An 18162-nucleotide genomic window follows, 5' to 3' on the forward strand; every position below is an offset into this window, starting at 1 on the left:
TTTCTTCCCATGTGGATTCTTTTATGGTGTGCTGGAGAAGTGCCTCTGCTGAAGGTTTTTCCATATTCCAGGCCTCTATGTGGCTCCTCTCCCAGCTTCATTCTTTCACGTGCAGAAAGAGTAAAAGTCTGAGCGTAAGAGGCTTCGTCCTCCTGCTCTCCTTTAATGTGAGTTCTGTAATCTTTACTGAAATCAAATTTGCCTTTGAATATTTTGACATTTTTCCTTCTTTTTCCTTTGTGAAAGGAAAAGAAAGCCCAATCAAAGCCTTGATTTTGAGCACAATGAAAAACCAAGCTTTTCTTTCCCCTGCTTTTTGATTGTTTTTTCCAATGGCTCTTTTGTTCCATTTGAATCTGCCTGGGAGCTGGTCTCCACACTCCCGCACCCAGCGCTCCGCCTCTGCGGGCAGGACGGCCAGGAACTGCTCCAGCAGCACCAGGTCCAGCATCTGTGCCTTTGTGTGTCTTTCTGGCTGCAGCCACTGGTGGCACAGCTGGTGGAGGTGGCTGCAAAGCTCTCGGGGCCCCTTGGCCTCCTGGTAGTGGATGCTCCTGAAGAGCCTGGGCTGGACCTCTGAACTGATGGTTTTCTCCTCCAGGGTCTTCTTCTGCCCAGTTCCTGCCCAGGTTTCCATACATCTCCCTTTCCCAGATCCCCTGCTCGCTGGGTACCGTGCCTCCATTTCTCCTCTCTTTTCCAACATAGCTCCAAATGGGGCCAAGAGATCTCCTGGATCCAAAATATATTTTCATTCAGAAGACAAGCCCTGGACAAACTTCTGTCTTCAGCCCCCTTTGCTTATCAGATACTGTGGTTTTCAGACAAAGAGGGGTAAGATGCTTCCAAGTTATACATCTGAGATGGAAAATAAAATAAAATCTGGAACTACAGAGTAATTTAACCATGCAACACCCTTAAGGAAAGTCAACAGATTTTTTTTCCTTATACTTGAGAAGAGACAGCAGGGACTGCATTAGCCAGATAGGTGGCATCATCATCATCATCATCATCATCATCATCATCATCATCATCATCACTGTTCTTATTTGAGAGCAAGAAATCAGACTTGCTCTCAAAACCTGTATCAGCCTTGTTGCAACAGCCACTGTTATCGCATTCACTACAGTATCTCACCAAGTGATGGGCATTTTCATTCACCTTCTATTAGCCTTTTCCATTTGGATAATACAGCTTGAAAGATTCTTATCTACGGAACTTGCTTTTCTAGGAATCATCATCGCTAGATATTGGATCTCTCCTGGACAAGACATGGAACCTTGAATGCATGCATTTGTTTGTGAGCTTCAGCTACTGGACTGTTTAAACAATTTAATAAACGAATAAATAAGTAAATGTGGGGGGTTCCTCCCTTCCCAGTCAACACACCGCCAAGCTTGGCTTTTTAAGAGCCTGAACTGCCCTCATGCTCTCCTGCGCAGGAAGGGGTCACCCAACACGTGAAGCCCAAACCAGGCCCTCGGGGTCCCCGTGAAATCAGCCACATCGTGGCTTGCTTCACCAGCCTCCTAAGACCCTGCAGGGGTCTCCCAACTGGCTGAGCCACACACCACCCAACCCCAGCTCAGCTCAATCCGGCGCGTTGTGTGAATGCAGCCACGCCGCATCGCCTTTGCTGCAAAATTGTATTATTCCCTGGCAAGAATATACAGAAGACCTGTATAGGAAGGATAACAATATCGGGGATAGCTTTGACGGTGTGGTCAGTGAGCTAGAGCCAGACATCCTGAAGAGTGAGGTTGAATGGGCCTTAAGAAGCATTGCTAATAACAAGGCAGCAGGAGACGACGGCATCCCAGCTGAACTGTTCAAAATCTTGCAAGATGATGCTGTCAAGGTAATGCATGCTATATGCCAGCAAATTTGGAAAACACAAGAATGGCCATCAGACTGGAAAAAATCAACTTACATCCCAATACCAAAAAAGGGAAACACTAAAGAATGTTCAAACTATCGAACAGTGGCACTCATTTCACATGCCAGTAAGGTAATGCTCAAGATCCTGCAAGGTAGACTTCAGCAATTCATGGAGCGAGAACTGCCAGATGCACAAGCTGGGTTTAGAAAAGGCAGAGGAACTAGGGACCAAATTGCCAATATCTGCTGGATAATGGAAAAAGCCAGGGAGTTTCAGAAAAACATCTATTTCTGTTTTATTGACTATTCTAAAGCCTTTGACTGTGTGGACCATAACAAATTGTGGCAAGTTCTTAGTGGTATGGGGATACCAAGTCATCTTGTCTGCCTCCTGAAGAATCTGTATAACGACCAAGTAGCAACAGTAAGAACAGACCACGGAACAACAGACTGGTTTAAGATTGGGAAAGGAGTATGGCAGGGCTGTATACTCTCACCCTACCAATTCAACTTGTACGCAGAACACATCATGCGACTTGCTGGGCTTGAGGAATCCAAGGCTGGAGTTAAAATCTCTGGAAGAAACATTAACAATCTCAGATATGCAGATGATACCACTTTGATGGCTGAAAGCGAAGAGGAACTGAGGAGCCTTATGATGAAGGTGAAAGAAGAAAGTGCAAAAGCTGGCTTGCAGCTAAACCTCAAAAAAACCAAGATTATGGCAACCAGCTTGATCGATAACTGGCAAATAGAGGGAGAAAATGTAGAAGCAGTGAAAGACTTTGTATTCCTAGGTGCAAAGATTACTGCAGATGCTGACTGCAGTCAGGAAATCAGAAGACGCTTAATCCTTGGGAGAAGAGCAATGACCAATCTCGATAAAATAGTTAAGAGCAGAGACATCACACTGACGACAAAGGCCCGCATAGTTAAAGCAATGGTGTTCCCCGTAGTAACATATGGCTGCGAGAGCTGGACCATAAGGAAGGCTGAGCGAAGGAAGATCGATGCTTTTCAACTGTGGTGCTGGAGGAAAATTCTGAGAGTGCCTTGGACTGCAAGAAGATCCAACCAGTCCATCCTCCAGGAAATAAAGCCAGACTGCTCACTTGAGGGAATGATATTAAAGGCAAAACTGAAATACTTTGGCCACATCATGAGAAGACAGGACACCCTGGAGAAGATGCTGATGCTAGGGAGAGTGGAAGGCAAAAGGAAGAGGGGCCGACCAAGGGCAAGATGGATGGATGATGTTCTAGAGGTGACGGACCCGTCCCTGGGGGAGCTGGGGGTGTTGACGACCGACAGGAAGCTCTGGCGTGGGCTGGTCCATGAAGTCACGAAGAGTCGGAAGCGACTAAACGAATAAACAACAACTGCTGGAGTTTTGCACGGCACAACCCTCCCTCTCCCCCCCCTCAGAAGCTTTAACCAGGAAATGAGGGGGGTGGTGAAGGGCTCCCCCAGATCCCCTCCCCGGGGATCCTGGACTTTTTCCCGGGGCAACTTGTTGGCCCTTCCCCCCTGCCTGGCACTGCAGGCAAAGGGGCGGCGGGGGAACATGGGGCCAGGGACCCCCCCAGGACTGAGAAGCCTGCAGCTGGGTGGGGCCGTTGCATGTTGTCCCTTCCTCCCCGCCACGAGATCCCGCGGCTTCCCTTCCCCGAGATGCGCTCCCCACTCGCGGAACAGGGTCCCGCCTGGATCTCCACCCCGGCAAGACTGCGGAGCTCAAAGGGTTACAGGGAGTGAGTGCAGAGTCCTAGAGGGGCCAGAGGACCCTAGAGAGTAACAGACCCTCTCCTGGCAAAAGGATGAGCGCATGCTCAGTTCCCTTCTGAAGCCTCTTCCATGTGGCAGAGGGCGCCCTCTGCTGGGTTCTCTGCACCAGGGCGTCTCGACCTTGGCGGCTTTCAGAAGTGTGGACTTCAGCTCCCAGAATTCCCCAGCCAGCATTCTGGGAGCTGAAGTCCACACGTCTTAAAGTCGTTGAGGTTCTGAAACGGGGCCCTACGCAATGCAAGGGACTCTGTAAGGGACGGGAGCGTTGGCCACAAAGTGTGGTAAAGTATATAAGCCCAAAGCTCAATCCAGTAAGACTCTGGACACGAGAAAACTTTTCTCCATTTTATTTGGTGCCAAGTGAAATGGGATTCCTCTCCCAAAAGAGGAACCCTGAGCGTCTCAAAAACCAAGCATTTTATACTTTTTCAAGAAGGAGTGGTTACAAGCAAAGAGCAATGATTGGATAATTTTTGCTGCAGTGGTCTCAGGTATCTCTCAGGTATGCATTCATCTGTGCTTTTTCCTAATAGTCATATTTTCTACTTCCTAAGAATCTTTCCCTCCTTAAGGCAGGGACTTTCGTCACAGGGGGCGTAAATTTTACCATGCTAAATACCTGTCCAGTTACTCTAGGGCAAGATGTCTCTTATATGCACATGCTTGCAGTCTTTCCCCAAACTTACTGGCTCTCTTTCATATCAACCTCGTTATCTTTTCTCAGCACCACGCTCTATTCAGCATTATCTTGAACTGTCAGATGTGAATCAGCATTCCTGTACCACTGGACCATCTTCTTTGGCAGGCATAAAACAGGCCTCACAGCTGCAACACTGGCTTTTCCAGTCACTGCCTTCGGGAGGTTGTTGTTTATTCGTTTAGTCGCTTCCGACTCTTCGTGACTTCATGGACCAGCCCACGCCAGAGCTTCCTGTCGGTCGTCAACACCCCCAGCTCCCCAGGGACGAGTCCGTCACCTCTAGAATATCATCCATCCATCTTGCCCTTGGTCGGCCCCTCTTCCTTTTGCCTTCCACTCTCCCTAGCATCAGCATCTTCTCCAGGGTGTCCTGTCTTCTCATGATGTGGCCAAAGTATTTCAGTTTTGCCTTTAATATCGTTCCCTCAAGTGAGCAGTCTGGCTTTATTTCCTGGAGGATGGACTGGTTGGATCTCCTTGCAGTCCAAGGCACTCTCAGAATTTTCCTCCAACAGCACAGTTCCAAAGCATCGATCTTCCTTCGCTCAGCCTTCCTTATGGTCCAGCTCTTGCAGCCATATGTTACTACGGGGAACACCATTGCTTTAAGTATGCGGGCCTTTGTTGTCAGTGCGATGTCTCTGCTCTTCACTATTTTATTGAGATTTGTCATTGCTCTTCTCCCAAGGATTCCTTCGGGAGGCAGGGCCCGTTTTCCAGTGGGGGCTGCGGATGATGGGAGAAAAGAGGCTCCAGTGGAGAGTCAGGGCATCGGAGAAGGATGGGGGGGGGGGCGCTACATCGGAGGCTTTCTCCCCTAGATCCTCTCCCATTAAACTCCCATGAAAAAGAAACATGCTCATAATACGGTTGCCTTGGGTGCACAGCATGAGCTGAGCCCAGCTGCCAAAAAAGGCAGACAGACACTTGTCGTAGTTGAAGTAAAAGCTAGATTTATTAAGAAATAAATAAGGCAGTTCTACCTAAACTATTAGAGCTGGTTTGCTGTAGTGGTTCAGGCATCAGGCTAGAAACCTGGAGACCATGAGTTAGTTAATTTATTTTCTATCCCACCTTTATTATTATTATTATAAATAACTCGAGGTGGCGAACATACCTAATACTTCCTCCTCCTAATTTCTGCACAACAACCACCCTGCGAGGTGGGTGGGCTGAGAGGGAGGGATTGGCCCAAGGGCACCCAGCCGGCTTTCAGGCCTAAGGTGGGACTAGAACTCTCATACCACACCTGATTGGCTCTTGGGCTGAGAGAGAGGGACTGGCCCAAGGGCACCCAGCCGGCTTTCAGGCCTAAGGCGGGACTAGAACTCTCATACCACACCTGATTGGCTCGGGCTGAGAGAGGGACTGGCCCAAGGGCACCCAGCTGGCTTTCATGCCTAGGGCGGGACTGGAGCTCACAGACTCCTGGTTTCTAGCGCAGCACCTTAACCACTAGACCAAACTGGTCCCGCCTTAGGCACAAATCAGCTGGGTGACCTTGGGCCAGGCTTTTTCTCTCAGCCCTAGGAAGGAGGTAATGGCAAACCACATCTGAAAAGCCAAGAAAACTGCAGGGACTTGTCCAGGCAGTCTGAGAATTGGACACAATTGAATGGATTTTTTAAAAAACCTAAACAGTATCTTAAAGAGAGGGGAACCCAAGAAAGAGACATAAAATTCCTTTATTTTTTCATAAATATTTATTAAATAGAAATGACGGATCCATTTAATACAGAATTATTCAGGAAATAGGCCAGTTCCCTCTCTCTCTCTCTCTCTCTCTCTCTCTCTCACACACACACACACACACACGAGTGATCTGTTGTACATCATTTGCCCAAGGACCAGAGGAGGAAGCGGAGAGCTCGTAGCTCAATCTCAACCCATATATATGGGAATGGTATACACAGTCCACCTTCCCTGTAGGGTTATTTTGTGCCATATCTCTGTACGCAGTTTTATATGACTTGTGTGACAATCTCTATTTTTACCGCGATATCCTACACTTTTTAAACTTACACTGGCCAGCAGCAAGCAGTACAGTTAGTTTTGTCCTATATTGGGACTCATCAGACCTACGTAGCCAGATCTTATCTATGGGGTTCAAATCCACTACCTGGAATTGAGCTCATGGACCTTCGCACTTCAGATATATGGTGTGTTAGCGTTAAGAGCTACCCAGGTCCTGCTTGCAGGAAGGAATCTATCGAATTTCAGAACAGCCCTCTTATAAGCCTGTTGAGACATTGCAAGCATGTGTGAAAGGCATGGAACTTGGGGTGCACTGATGACATTCGGTGTTTGCATTTTGACAAAAACCTTCAGTCCTGCAGACCCCCCTAATGAGTGGTGAAAAGCTGATAGAAGCAAAGAGTTGATAAAATCAACACCAATTCCAAGTTTGTCCTGTGGCCATGAGCAACACTAACTGTGGCTTGTTTTTGCAATGATAAACCCAGCTTCCTTGTCCTTTGAGTCAGATTCTTCCAAAAAAGAAACATTAGCCTGGTTGGATGCCATTTTTAAGATTTCTCCCAGGTACGGCGAGGTAATCTCTGGTTATCCAGCTCTAACAGCACTTTCAGGCCCTGCTTCATTTATGCAGCAATTTTTATGGGGCGAGGGGAGGAGGAGGATTTATTTCACATATCTGAACAAGGCAATCTTGGGCATCTCTGAGTAGGTAGTATTAAATCTCAGCTGCTTATGAGCTATAAATTGTGTGAAAAACACTGCAAATAAAGGTATGCATTACCAAATGTATATGCTGCAGATCTTATACAAACAGCACTGTACCGCAGTGCATATAACACAGCAAAATAATCACAGTGACCACAAAAGGCAGTATTGTAAATCAAAATAAGATGAGAAATTTACTATATAACTGACCACAAGCCCTGAAAAATATCACATTAAGCCCCCCTGAAGTTGATATTATTATTTTTGAAGTGGATCTTCTTATATTCCTATATTTATTTATTTATCAATCAAATTTTGCTACCTCCCATCTCCCCCCAGAAGCTATCAATATAGCACTCATTTTTAAGACAGAATGAAAAACGACGGATATATTTAATACAGAATTATTCAGGACATAAACTGAAAAACAGTGCTATCTCCCTAAATCCATTAAAGACTTATTTCCACTAACAGCCAAGCTGCTCCTGAAGATGGAGGCAGGAATTTGGGTCAGAACACAGTTACAGAAGAGCACATTCATTGCTTCAAAACTCAAAAACTCGAAAATCAAGGATAATCCTGCAGTGAGTAATCTCTGCCACATTTTTATGTCCTTCGTGGTGGTTCTCATGCTGTCAAGGCCAAAATGCAAGTGAAGAAAATTTAATCCAGCATCAGTGGACTCCCCCGGGGGATCATCAGAACCACAGGACTGGGAGGAAGAAAAAAGATGCTAGAGATGCCAGTCTGCCGATTGAACATCCCCCTGGGTTGCAATTCTGGGCGTTGCAGCTCCAGCACATCTGGCCAGCTTCAGGTGGGGACTCACTGCTGATCCAGAGGAGTGATAATCATTCGCACGTCATTCCACTATATCTGAAATTATAAAGGATCTAGAATAGGATGAGCTAGAAATAGACAAGCTACAAGGCAGAGAAATGGAAAGGGATTTAGAACAAAGAGTTGGAAGTCACTTAAGAGGCCACGTAAACCCACCCCCCTGTGCCCCCCTGTTGAGGAACCCTGCTTTAGGATCCCCTAAAGCAGGGTTCCTCAACCTTGGCAACTCTAAGCTGGGAATTCTGGGAGTTGAAGTCCGCACAGCTTAGAGTTGCCAGGGTTGAGGAACCCTGCACTAAGGCATCTCTGAAGATAACCACCTAGCCTGTTCCGTGGGCTGAAGGTTCCTCCTGATGCCTAGCCTCAACCTCCTTGTCTGTGGTTTTAACCCACAGGTCCTACCCACTGGGGCAAGAGAGTATACGTTCCCTCCATCTTCTGTGTGGGTCTTTCTGATATCTGAACACTACTGCCCTATCTTCCCTCAGTTGTCTCTTCTGTAGGCTAAACACATCAATTCCCTTCAACTGGCCCTTCTAGGGCTTGGTTCTGCTGATCTGGAACCTGTACTTCGGTTACCGCACCCCCAGGATTGCATTTGCCTCTTTTGCAGCTGCATCACACTGCTGGCTCATGATTAGGTTGTGCCAAGAACTCCAGGTGGGAATCCAAGGCAGTGAATCCAGCCAGAAATGGGAGGGCACATTGTAAAACCTATAGATGCATTGACCAGGCTAATGGGAAGGGAAATTCTTCCATGAAGCTGAAATGCAGCTGTCACTGAGTGACATTCACCCAGGAAAGAGCACCAGTAGAATTTAACAGGTAACAAATGAACAGGTAACATTTTTTTCTCTCATCCAAGGCATACCTTGGTTTCTTTAATTAGTGAGTTGTTGGGGTGACAGGGAAAGAAATGTCTAACGTCTTGCCATCACTTCTCCCAAATTTAAGATAAAAACGGATAGGGTAAGATCACTTACCATTGCCAGAAGAAACAGATTCTTGGCTGTTCCCTGCAGATCAAAGAAGGAAGGCAAGAACATCAACAAGGTCAAATGGGCAGTGGTCTCCATTCTCCCCGACCCATCCTCTCCCATTTGCACACGAGGGTACTTTAGCTGTTTTTTGGGGGAAGGACACCACCTGGAGAAAGATTGTTCTACAGTGCTGTTTTGCTTGCTCCAGAAACTTTCCAAAGTTGAAATCTCCCCACCTCTCCCTTTTAAATACTATGTGGATCCATTGTTCTCCCCCAGACCCAAGTCCTGTGGAACTTCTACAGCTACATCACTGACATTCATTCACTGGTGTGAACTTAACTCAGAGAAGACAATTCTCCACTGTGTCTACCCACTGGAAGTTCTCAAAAGATGGGGCAGTCCTCAATGGGACAGATGCTCCTTCATTGGCCAGGAAGCTCTGGGAAGTTTATGATTCTTCTCCATGTAGTTAGTCATTTTTCTCTTTGGTTATATAGCATGTCCTTGTTCCACAGAAGGTAGAAGGGACCCATGATGTCATCTAGCCAACTTCCTGCCCAGTGTAGGATCCACTAGAGATGACCACCCAATCTCTCTTTGAAGGCCTCTAGCAAAAGAGAACTCATCACATCATGTGGCAGCCTGTTCCACTGGTTGACAGCTTTTGTAGTCAGGAGGTTTGTCTGATTTTTAGCCTGATCCTCTTTCCTTGCACTTTTAACCAACTGGTTCTGGTCCTGCCCCCTGGAGCAACAGAGAATAAGCCCATTCCTTCTTCCGTGTGACACCCTTCAGAGATTTGAAGACTGCTGTCCTGTCTCTCCTTGGTCATCTTTTCTGGAAGTTAAACATCTCCAGATCCTTTAACTATTCCTATTATTTGGTTTCCAGACCCTTCACCATCTTTGCAGTCCTCCTCAGAACTTGGACCAATTTGTCACTATCTCTTCTGATGAGGCGGGCTTTTGGGGAGCTACGCTCAGTGCCACCCACGGGGGGGGGGGGTCAAAATTGTCAATATGGCAGACACAGCGTTGCAATGCAACCCCCCCCCCCCGAATGTGTGCAAAATTTGATGCAGGCAGAGAGGCGTGCATTGAAATGCTCTGTCTGCCATCTTTGCCCATTTTGACCCCTCCCCGTGGGATGATGCTGGACACACTGGAAGGTTGGGGTGGGGCCTCCTGGGTATCCCATCTTTCACTCTCTGACCCATAGGCTGCCATAAATAGGCGTTCCATTTCAGAGCAGCTGTGGCCACTTACTTGATGCAGCTTGGTAGCCCTTCCTCCATTTTTCTGCAAACACAAACAAAAAGTTAGATCCAAACCTTTTTAACCCTCTAGGAAGGGACATGGAAGTTAATTTTTTATCCAAGTCTTTCCCCTCCCTCCCTCCCTCCCAACAAACTTATACACTGCCCATCTCACCATACAAGAGACTCTGGGCGGCTTACAAATAAAAGACTTATACAGTTTTAGGATTAGCCTTTAATTCAGTGGCACCTTACCTAGCTTGCAAAGATACCAGATGACCCTCCAGAGGGCAGCCAAGAGGTACATACACATTTTCTTCTATTGCATACAAATCTAATCCTGCTATCTAGTGGAAACACTGAATTTTGCAGCCTAAATATGGTAGGCCTAGTTTAATTCTGAAAGCCAGATTAGGATAGTGGTTAAGGTACCAGGCTAGAAAATGGGAGCCTATGAGTTCTAGTCCTGCCTTAGGCACGAAGCCAGCTGGGTGACCTTGGGCCAGCCCCTCTCTCTCAGCCCTAGGAAGCAGGCAATGGCAAACTACTTCTGAAAATCTTACCAAGAAAACTGCAGGGGCTATTCCAGACTGTCGCCAGGAATCAGTGCTGATTTGAAGGCACCCCCCACCCACAAGTTTAATTTTAACTTTAGGCTTATAATGATGAACTGGTTGTAGACTTTTATGTACCCCATACATGGATTTTTTGTAAGCTATCATAATAATGATACAATATAATGATATAATAATAATATAATATAATAATATGATATAATATAATATTAATATAATTATAATATAATTATAATCACTACAAATCAAGAGACAGTAAACCAGTAACCACCTAGTTCAACGGGTGACCAAATGCCCAGCAGACCAAGAACCATCAATCCAACACTCAGCAGAACCAGAAGCTTTGAAGGCCAAGAGATTGGGAGCATGCCTTCACCTGGAGAGGCCAGGGGGCTCAAAGGATGGGGGACAACTACCGAAAAGGTGGGCCTTGCTTACATCTTGTAGGGTAGGGGCTCTCAGGAGCCCATCACTTCAAGTTTGTGCTGGGTGGGCCGGGTCTGGACAGGGGAGATGGTCCTGGAGGTACTGGGATGCCTTTTGGATCCCGAAGCAGCTTTGGCAACTGACACATTCTTCGGGGTCCCAAAGCGAACTTGTAACCACCAGGCTGCAGATGAGCTGCCACCACTGAGTGGTGTAGGAAGCTCTGAAGGAGACAGAACTGGGGTGCCTCTTGCTTGCCCCTTTGCATCTGGAGACTTCCAGGACTGATCCAAGGGCAGATTCCATTACCGTGCCTGGTGGGGACCGCTCTGCTCAGAGATCCACGTTTGGGAAGTGAGGGTTGGATGCTATGACAATGCCGTTTTGGCCCTGCCCAGTACAAGAGAAGTGTTTGCCTCAGAGAGGGGGAGGGAGGCTGAAGCTGCCACAAAGAGCCTTCTACCAACCAGAAGAAATCTCAATTTACTCACTGGTGTAGAATATGATCCCAACTGCCATCAGGGTAGCCACCGCCAGAGCGCCTAGGACACCGCCCACAAGGGCCCCTATTGCAGGTGAAACTAGGAAAAGAACACAACGGGAGAAGTGGTTACGGGCAAGGATGCAGGAGAGTCACCAAATTAGCCAAGCAAATGAAAGCAATGCTGGAAAATTAGCCCCAAAGTGTCAGATAACCTTTCCCTCTTGGAGCTGAATAAAAGGTTGTGCCCAATTTCCTTTGTGTACAGTTTTGTCTGGCATTTCAGCAACTGCCGGAAACTGAAAGTGATTCTTTCGAAACAAGATTCTCACGGAGTTTTCTTTAGCAAGGTTTATTGAGATGAAAAGAGTTATGAGCGTTCCAGGAACTGAACTGGTTCCCACTTAGAACTGATCTCTCCCCATGTGCGTCACGGCGGAGACCGTCTGATTTTCTTTCTCACAAGTAGAAGCAGTTTAGAACGGTTGTTAGAAAGAAAATCAGACAGTCTTCGCCGTGACGCACATGGGGAGAGGTGGGTTCTAAGTGGGAACCAGTTCAGTTCCTGGAACGCTGGTAGCTTCTTTCATCTCCGTAAGGAAAACTCTGAGAATTGCACTTGGAAAATAGTCATTCTTGGTTAGAGGTACCTGCCACATTGCCTGGCAAAATAAAACCCTGGTTCCAAAAATTTCAGATCTGCTCTCTCTGCTATCTCGAGCCACATGCTCTGGAGCCACCAGGCAGGAGAAAAGAAACAGGCCAAAAGAGGTTGTTGTTGTCTCTAGTCTGCTTGCAGTTAGTATCTGTGGGGGGAACCCCAAGAACAATACCCCACAAAAAAGGCTGAAAATGCACTCCCTGGCATCCACGTGCCCTGCCCCCCCACTGCAACCACTCACCAGGCTCCTCCCAGGCGAAATCCTGGGGGTCCTGAAGGCTGTCATGCTCCACGTGACACTTGTAATGCTCCCTGCCCTTGGGGTCGATCTCGATGCTGAGCCAGGTGTGGTAGGTCCCGTCAGAGTTGGGGGTGATCCCGCCCCGGAGGGTCTCCTGCTCCAAGATTTCCCCATCCTTCCTCCAAGTGACATCAACCTCTTTGGGGTAGAAGCCGTGGAGTCGGCAGATGAGGGTCTCAAGCCCGTTGTAGCTCCCTTTCCGGGTGACCTTGACCACCGGGGGCTCTGCCAAAACAGAAATATTCTTGGTAATCGGCTGAATGACTGCTTTAGACTCAGGAGGCGGGCTCTGTAGATGCAGCGGGACTCCAGATCCCATCCAGCTGAACCAGCATGGCCAACAATGGAGGATGATGAGCATTGCAGTCCAACACTTTTGCCTACTGTTGCTGAGTATCATAAGCAGGATTGGACCGTTCCTGGCCATCCGCTCTGGTCTGCCCTGGGCAGGAGGCCCCAATAACCTCACTATTGTGGTCCTTAAGCCTTCCTTCCTTAAAAAGTAAAGGTTTCCCTTGACGTAAAGTCCAGTCGTGTCCGACTCTAGGGGGCGGTGCTCATCTCCGTTTCTAAGCCTTGGAGCCGGCATTGTCCGTAAGGACCCGTCCGTGGTCATGTGGCCGGCATGACGACACGGAATGCCGTTACCTTCCCGCCGAAGCGGTACCTATTGATCTACTCACATTTGCATGTTTTCAAACTGCTAGGTGAGCAGGAGCTGGGACTAGCAACGGGAGCTCACCCCGCCGCGCGGTTTCGAACCGCCGACCTTCCGATCGGCAGCTCAGCGGTTTAACCCGCAGCGCCACCGCGTCCCTTCCTTCCTTAGTCCATGTGTTTTCAGCTAAGAACCTCAAATCCTAAAGTGCACAGAATACAAAGTTGGTGGGATCTTAGTGGTCATCGAATCCAACCGCCTCATTAATGCCAGATCCACTAGAGCACCTCTGAGAGGGGACCTTCCTGAAGGCCTCTAGCAAGGGAGAACCCACCACTTCACGCGGCAGCCTGTTCCACTGGCTGACCACTCGTACAGTCAAGAAACTCCTCTGGTGTCTAGCCTGAATCCCCTTCCTTGGGGTTCTCGCTTATTTGTGCAGCATCTTCAAATATCCAAAGGATTTCACGCTTTCCCTACAGAATTGCCATCACTGGATCACAGAGTTGGAAAGGATCCTTGAGACCACCTAATGCAATCCCACCCTCAGTGCTGGAATCCAAATCAAAGCATCCCTAAAAGATGGCTGTCTAGCTTTTGCGTGAATACCTCTCTGGATTATTGGTCCCACTGTTGAGAGTGTTACTCCAGTCCCTTTTTAATCTGCTCTCCTTAAAGTTAAACATTCCTGTTAATTTCCAGTCTCCTGATCATCTTCATTCTTCTTCTCTGAACCTTTTCCAGTGTCTCTGAACCCTTCTGAAAATCTGGTGCCCAGGACTGGACACGGAACTGAAGTCTATTGCTGCAGTCTCAAATCACATTGGCCTTTTCTGCAGCCACATCACCCTGCTGGCTCAGATGTCATTTGCAACCAACTGCGACTCTGAAAACCCTCCCACAACTTATCCCAAAAGTGAACAACCCCTCCTAGACCTGTGTATTTGATTCCATTTCCTAAGTCTTCACACACACCCTGTAAGAGAGGTCGGTGTCTCCCCTGCCCATCATACTGCAGGAAACAAGATTGTTCCTTAGTGAAAGGAATTTTGCAGAGGAGAATGTTACACAAAGAGCTGAACTGGAAACTCAGTCCTTCAGGCATGGTGGGACACCACCACCATCTATTCAACTTCTGGACCAACCCCTCTGTCCAGGAATCCATGAAATGTGGTTGGGAAGAACTTTTCACTGACCCCCTTGAGTCACAAGAGGACACAGAGGTCATCCAGTCCAACCCGCTATCTAGCAAGATTTGCTAAGTAATAGTGTGATCCTAAGATCTTACCCCCATACCCCACACCCCATCACCTTTTCTGAGTAGGGTCTCCTTGCTGTAATTCAGGTATTTCTGTAGCCACTCAATGCAGTCTCCTTCCAGGAAATTCTTTCGTCCCTGGGTCCAGACCGGGTCGGCCTCCCACTTCCTCTTGGTCACCTGGGCCCGCCAGTCAGCCGCTGTCCAGGTGAGGGTCTCTTTATCCAGGCTGAGAAAGTCTGTTCCATCATAGCCAAACTGGGAACTGCCTGCCTTATGCCCGTCTTGGCGTAGCTCACACCCGTGCATCCACTGCCAGGTGTGAAAGCCTGCAAGACACACCTGGGTGAGATTTGCACAGGCCTGCTCAGAATCAGAGATACAATGTAAGGGTTGGAATACACCACAGAGATCATCTAGTCAAGCCCCACCCAATTCAGCCCTTCAAGAGAGGCCTAGTCAGGAAAAAGACTCCGCAAGGATTTCAGGAATAATTGTTGTAGGGCATGACAACAGAATCTTGAAAAGTTTGCCCAAGTTCCTCTCTGTCCCACCTTATACTAAACAAAATCAAGGCGGGGATATTTTGAGTTTCTTTCTCACACTTGTTTCAATCTCTGGACAGCAAAATCTCTTGTCCAAGTTTCTTCTAACATCTCCCTCCTCCCTGCCCCAAGGTCAGCTCGACAACTCCTTGACGCCAGCCCAGCCCAGCCCAGCGCAAGAATCCATTATGTAGAATCCTGGAATGGAAGGGTTGGAGGGGACCTCGGAGATCATCTAGGCGAGCCCCCTGCCTGGTGGCTGTGCAGCACGGCAGACTGTAGCCCGAACTCCCCGCTCCCTGGCGCTCACCCGGGGTGTGGTTGAAGCGGTTCCAGAGGCTCAGTCGGAAATAGAGTTCCCAGCTGCGGGAGAGCTGCGTCTGCCAGTCCCAATACTGGGGGTCGGCTTCCTCCACCTTCTGAATCCAGGGCCCGCGCGGCAGGTCCCTCCGGGAATTGCTGTCATACTGGACAAACTGCTGGTCGTCCAAGTAGCCCACAATGACAAACCGGGGCAGGCCTTGGCCTGGTTCTGACACGCCAGTGAAGAAATAGCGCAGGACGTGAGAAGAGGCGGCTACCGGAAGAAAAGGATCTCTAGTGAGCCTCCTTTGCCGTTGAAGTGAATTCTGCAAAGGACGCGGCACAGAGAAGACACGAGCAGAGCTGGCGCGGTGGAGCGGCTGGGCGAGCAGCAGGGAGATCCGCGTTCAAATCCAGCCTCAGCCAAAGGGGGGTCTGCAGGGTGTGGTCAAGTCAAGAGGGCGGCCATGAAACTCTGCCTGTTTTTTATGGGTGTCTTGATGTCACAACAGGCTCGCCCATGGTTTACCTGCAACATGATAGACCACTGAGGTAGGTCTGGGGAGTTTGCAGTTCAGCAGGTCGTAAGAACCCAGCATCTGTTTTGGGGGCCCGTGTCAAACAGGCCATCACTTTAAGCATGCCGGCTGGGGAATTCTGGGAGTTGAAGACCACACAGCTTAAAGCTGCTCTGGTTGAGAAACACTGGCTTAAGGCCTCTTGGAGAGGCATTTGCCCACTGAGTAACCCTCGGTTCACTTGTTTCTTCGTCAGTGACCCCAGATGTGGGACCATCCAGTTCCCGGGTTGAGGGTGCTGTGCAGAGCCAGCCTATGCTTCCAGCACAGTCCATAACGCCCCCCACCGGCCGCTCTTCCCTGTAGATCTGATGGGACTACAAAACCCCAAACGAGGGCTGTCAACCGCAAAGCCGAAGTGTCGTCGTAACCGGGCGAGTAGGGTGGACCCAGCCCATCACATGAGAGAGAGGAAGGCCCCGCCCAGAGCGCTGGGAAATTCCAAGCTGCGTCAAAAGCGCGGAGCGGGCCGAGGGGAAATGCTGCCGGAATTCTGTTAGGCAGGTGCGACCGCCCCCCCCCCCCGCCCAAGAAGCAGCCGCCTTTCCCCCCGCCCCGCCCCGCCCCGCGCCCTTGCCGGGACCCCCCTCCCTTCCCGCCTTACACGGCCTCCCCCAGGATGCAGCCGGCATCCTCGCCCTGCAGCTTGAACGCCCGTCGTGCCCGGCCACCCCGGAGCTCCCCGTGCCGGGGAAGGAGGGCGCTGAGCGGTTGCAGGTTCTCTGACCCGGACCCGACCCGACCCGCGGCCGCTCTGGCAGCGGACCCCGAGGCGCCCGAGAAAGGGGGCCTCCCCGCGCAGCGGGTCGCACCGGGTGCCCTCGCCCCGCCGCTCACCCGCGATGCCCGCGCCCAGCAGCAGGGCGGCCGCCTCCAGCAGTAAGACCGGCCGGGGGGTCATGCCGTGCCCCAGGCGAGCCGCGCCTCCCAGCGCCCCCGACGAGCCCCACCATCGGCAGGGGCGGCGGACCAGGCGGCGACCGAGAGCCCGTCGTCGGCAGCTGGCGAGGCGCCTGCCCCTGCGGGGAGGGCGCGAGGCGGGTCCCGGCGGAGTCTCCGCCCTCGAGGCACGGGGGGGCGGGGCGCGCGAGCGAAAGTGCTAGGCGGGGGGTGGCAGGGGCCTTAGAGGTCATCCAGACCGGGGGCTGGGCTGTACAGGGCCCCGGGCGTCTAGTCCCATCGCCTGCCCTGTGCAGCAACTGGGGGTATCCCCGCAGGTGGAAGGCACCTGGGGACCCGGACCCCTCCGGGGACCCGTGCCGGAAAAGCTGCTGTTTTAACCTCTAGAGTTGCTTGCAGTTGCTCGCCGTTCCCGACCCGCCGCGGCTTCGGCGTTCCCGGCCATTTGGACTTCGCGTCGGTTCAGAAGGGGAGGCCTTGGCCCCTTAGAAATAAAGATAAAGATAAAGATAAAGGCCTGATAAGAGCGAAGGTTTCCCGCTTCGTTTTTAAGCGCGGGGATTTCATCGGAGACCTTCTGAGCAGGGGAATTGACTTAATCTTACCAAAGCATTTTCAAGGGATTTTCTGGGTATTTCCGTTGGTGGGCAGTGATCGCTGCTAAAACCAGGCTGGCCATTTATTTTGGCCTTACAACTTTTTACTCCTTCCATCAAATATAGTATGCACGTATTTCTTTCATTCATTCGTTGATTCAATTTGCATGGCAATAAGCCTAACTTTTGAAGAGAGTTCAGTCCTTATCCTGGTGCTTGCTATGGTTTGGTTAAAAGCCTCCTTTTACAGCAGGAGAGCTGGGAATGTGGTTTGAAATTTGTGGTGACCTCGTTCTCCGGCAGAGGGACAGTGAATCATACCTTCAAAAGCACCGTTGCTCATAACCTTCAGAGTTCGGGGCGTTCAGATATGAGGGGGGTTGACATTGCCAGCACAAAACAGCTACCGTATTATTTGGCTGGGGGGAAGAAGCGGTGGGTGGCTGGGTGGGTGCTGCACTGAGGAAGGGGATGAACTGGATGAACCCTTAAGATCCCCTCCAATTCTAGGATTCTGTGATGCTAAAAAAAGCAAAGGAAAGCAGGCCAAGCTCAGCTCCAAGCGGGACCTTGGATAGGTCAAGCGGGAATTCAGGCTGGAGATGAATTGCGTTATCAAACTTTGTAATCCAAGTACTTAATTCATTTCATTGGAGGATGATGATGATGATTTTGACATTATTGTGGCTTGTTCCAGATGCCTATAGCTATTAGTGCCAATAGTAGAGGTTCCAGAGGAGCTGGCTGTCTGGGACTG

The 18162-nt window shown here is 49.6% G+C and overlaps 3 protein-coding genes across 5 annotated transcripts in view; 1 reads left to right on the plus strand and 2 right to left on the minus strand.

Annotated features, from left to right (window-relative positions):
• LOC134491913 (zinc finger protein 595-like) overlaps window positions 1-18162 on the plus strand; it is a 610720-nt gene that overhangs the window by 554938 nt on the left and 37620 nt on the right. The window lies entirely within an intron of this gene.
• The window catches only part of LOC134491916 (zinc finger protein 91-like), a 485354-nt gene that overhangs the window by 30326 nt on the left and 436866 nt on the right, over window positions 1-18162 (minus strand). The gene's annotated exons all lie outside the window — the stretch shown is intronic.
• Window positions 7693-16838, minus strand: LOC134491992 (major histocompatibility complex class I-related gene protein-like). The gene is made up of 8 exons (XM_063296108.1): window positions 16747-16838; window positions 15339-15605; window positions 14537-14812; window positions 12508-12792; window positions 11616-11705; window positions 10134-10166; window positions 8869-8901; window positions 7693-7921 (listed from the first exon to the last, which is right to left on the minus strand). Exons 1-8 carry the CDS (start codon window positions 16808-16810, stop codon window positions 7908-7910), a joined length of 1062 nt encoding a protein of 353 aa, XP_063152178.1. The 5' UTR covers window positions 16811-16838; the 3' UTR covers window positions 7693-7907.

The sequence above is a fragment of the Candoia aspera genome, chromosome 2 (assembly GCF_035149785.1).
Source record: "Candoia aspera isolate rCanAsp1 chromosome 2, rCanAsp1.hap2, whole genome shotgun sequence".
NCBI lineage: Eukaryota > Metazoa > Chordata > Lepidosauria > Squamata > Boidae > Candoia > Candoia aspera.

Excerpts from the sequence above, each read along its gene's own strand:
- LOC134491992 (XM_063296108.1), bottom strand. The coding sequence starts at position 16,810 with ATGACCCCCCGGCCGGTCTTACTGCTGGAGGCGGCCGCCCTGCTGCTG. Across the intron at positions 14,813-15,338 it reads CCGCTTCAACCACACCCCGG|GCTTTCACACCTGGCAGTGG; the intron begins GTGAGCGCCAGG and ends TGTGTCTTGCAG. Across the intron at positions 8,902-10,133 it reads GGGCTACCAAGCTGCATCAA|GGAACAGCCAAGAATCTGTT; the intron begins GTAAGTGGCCAC and ends TTTGATCTGCAG.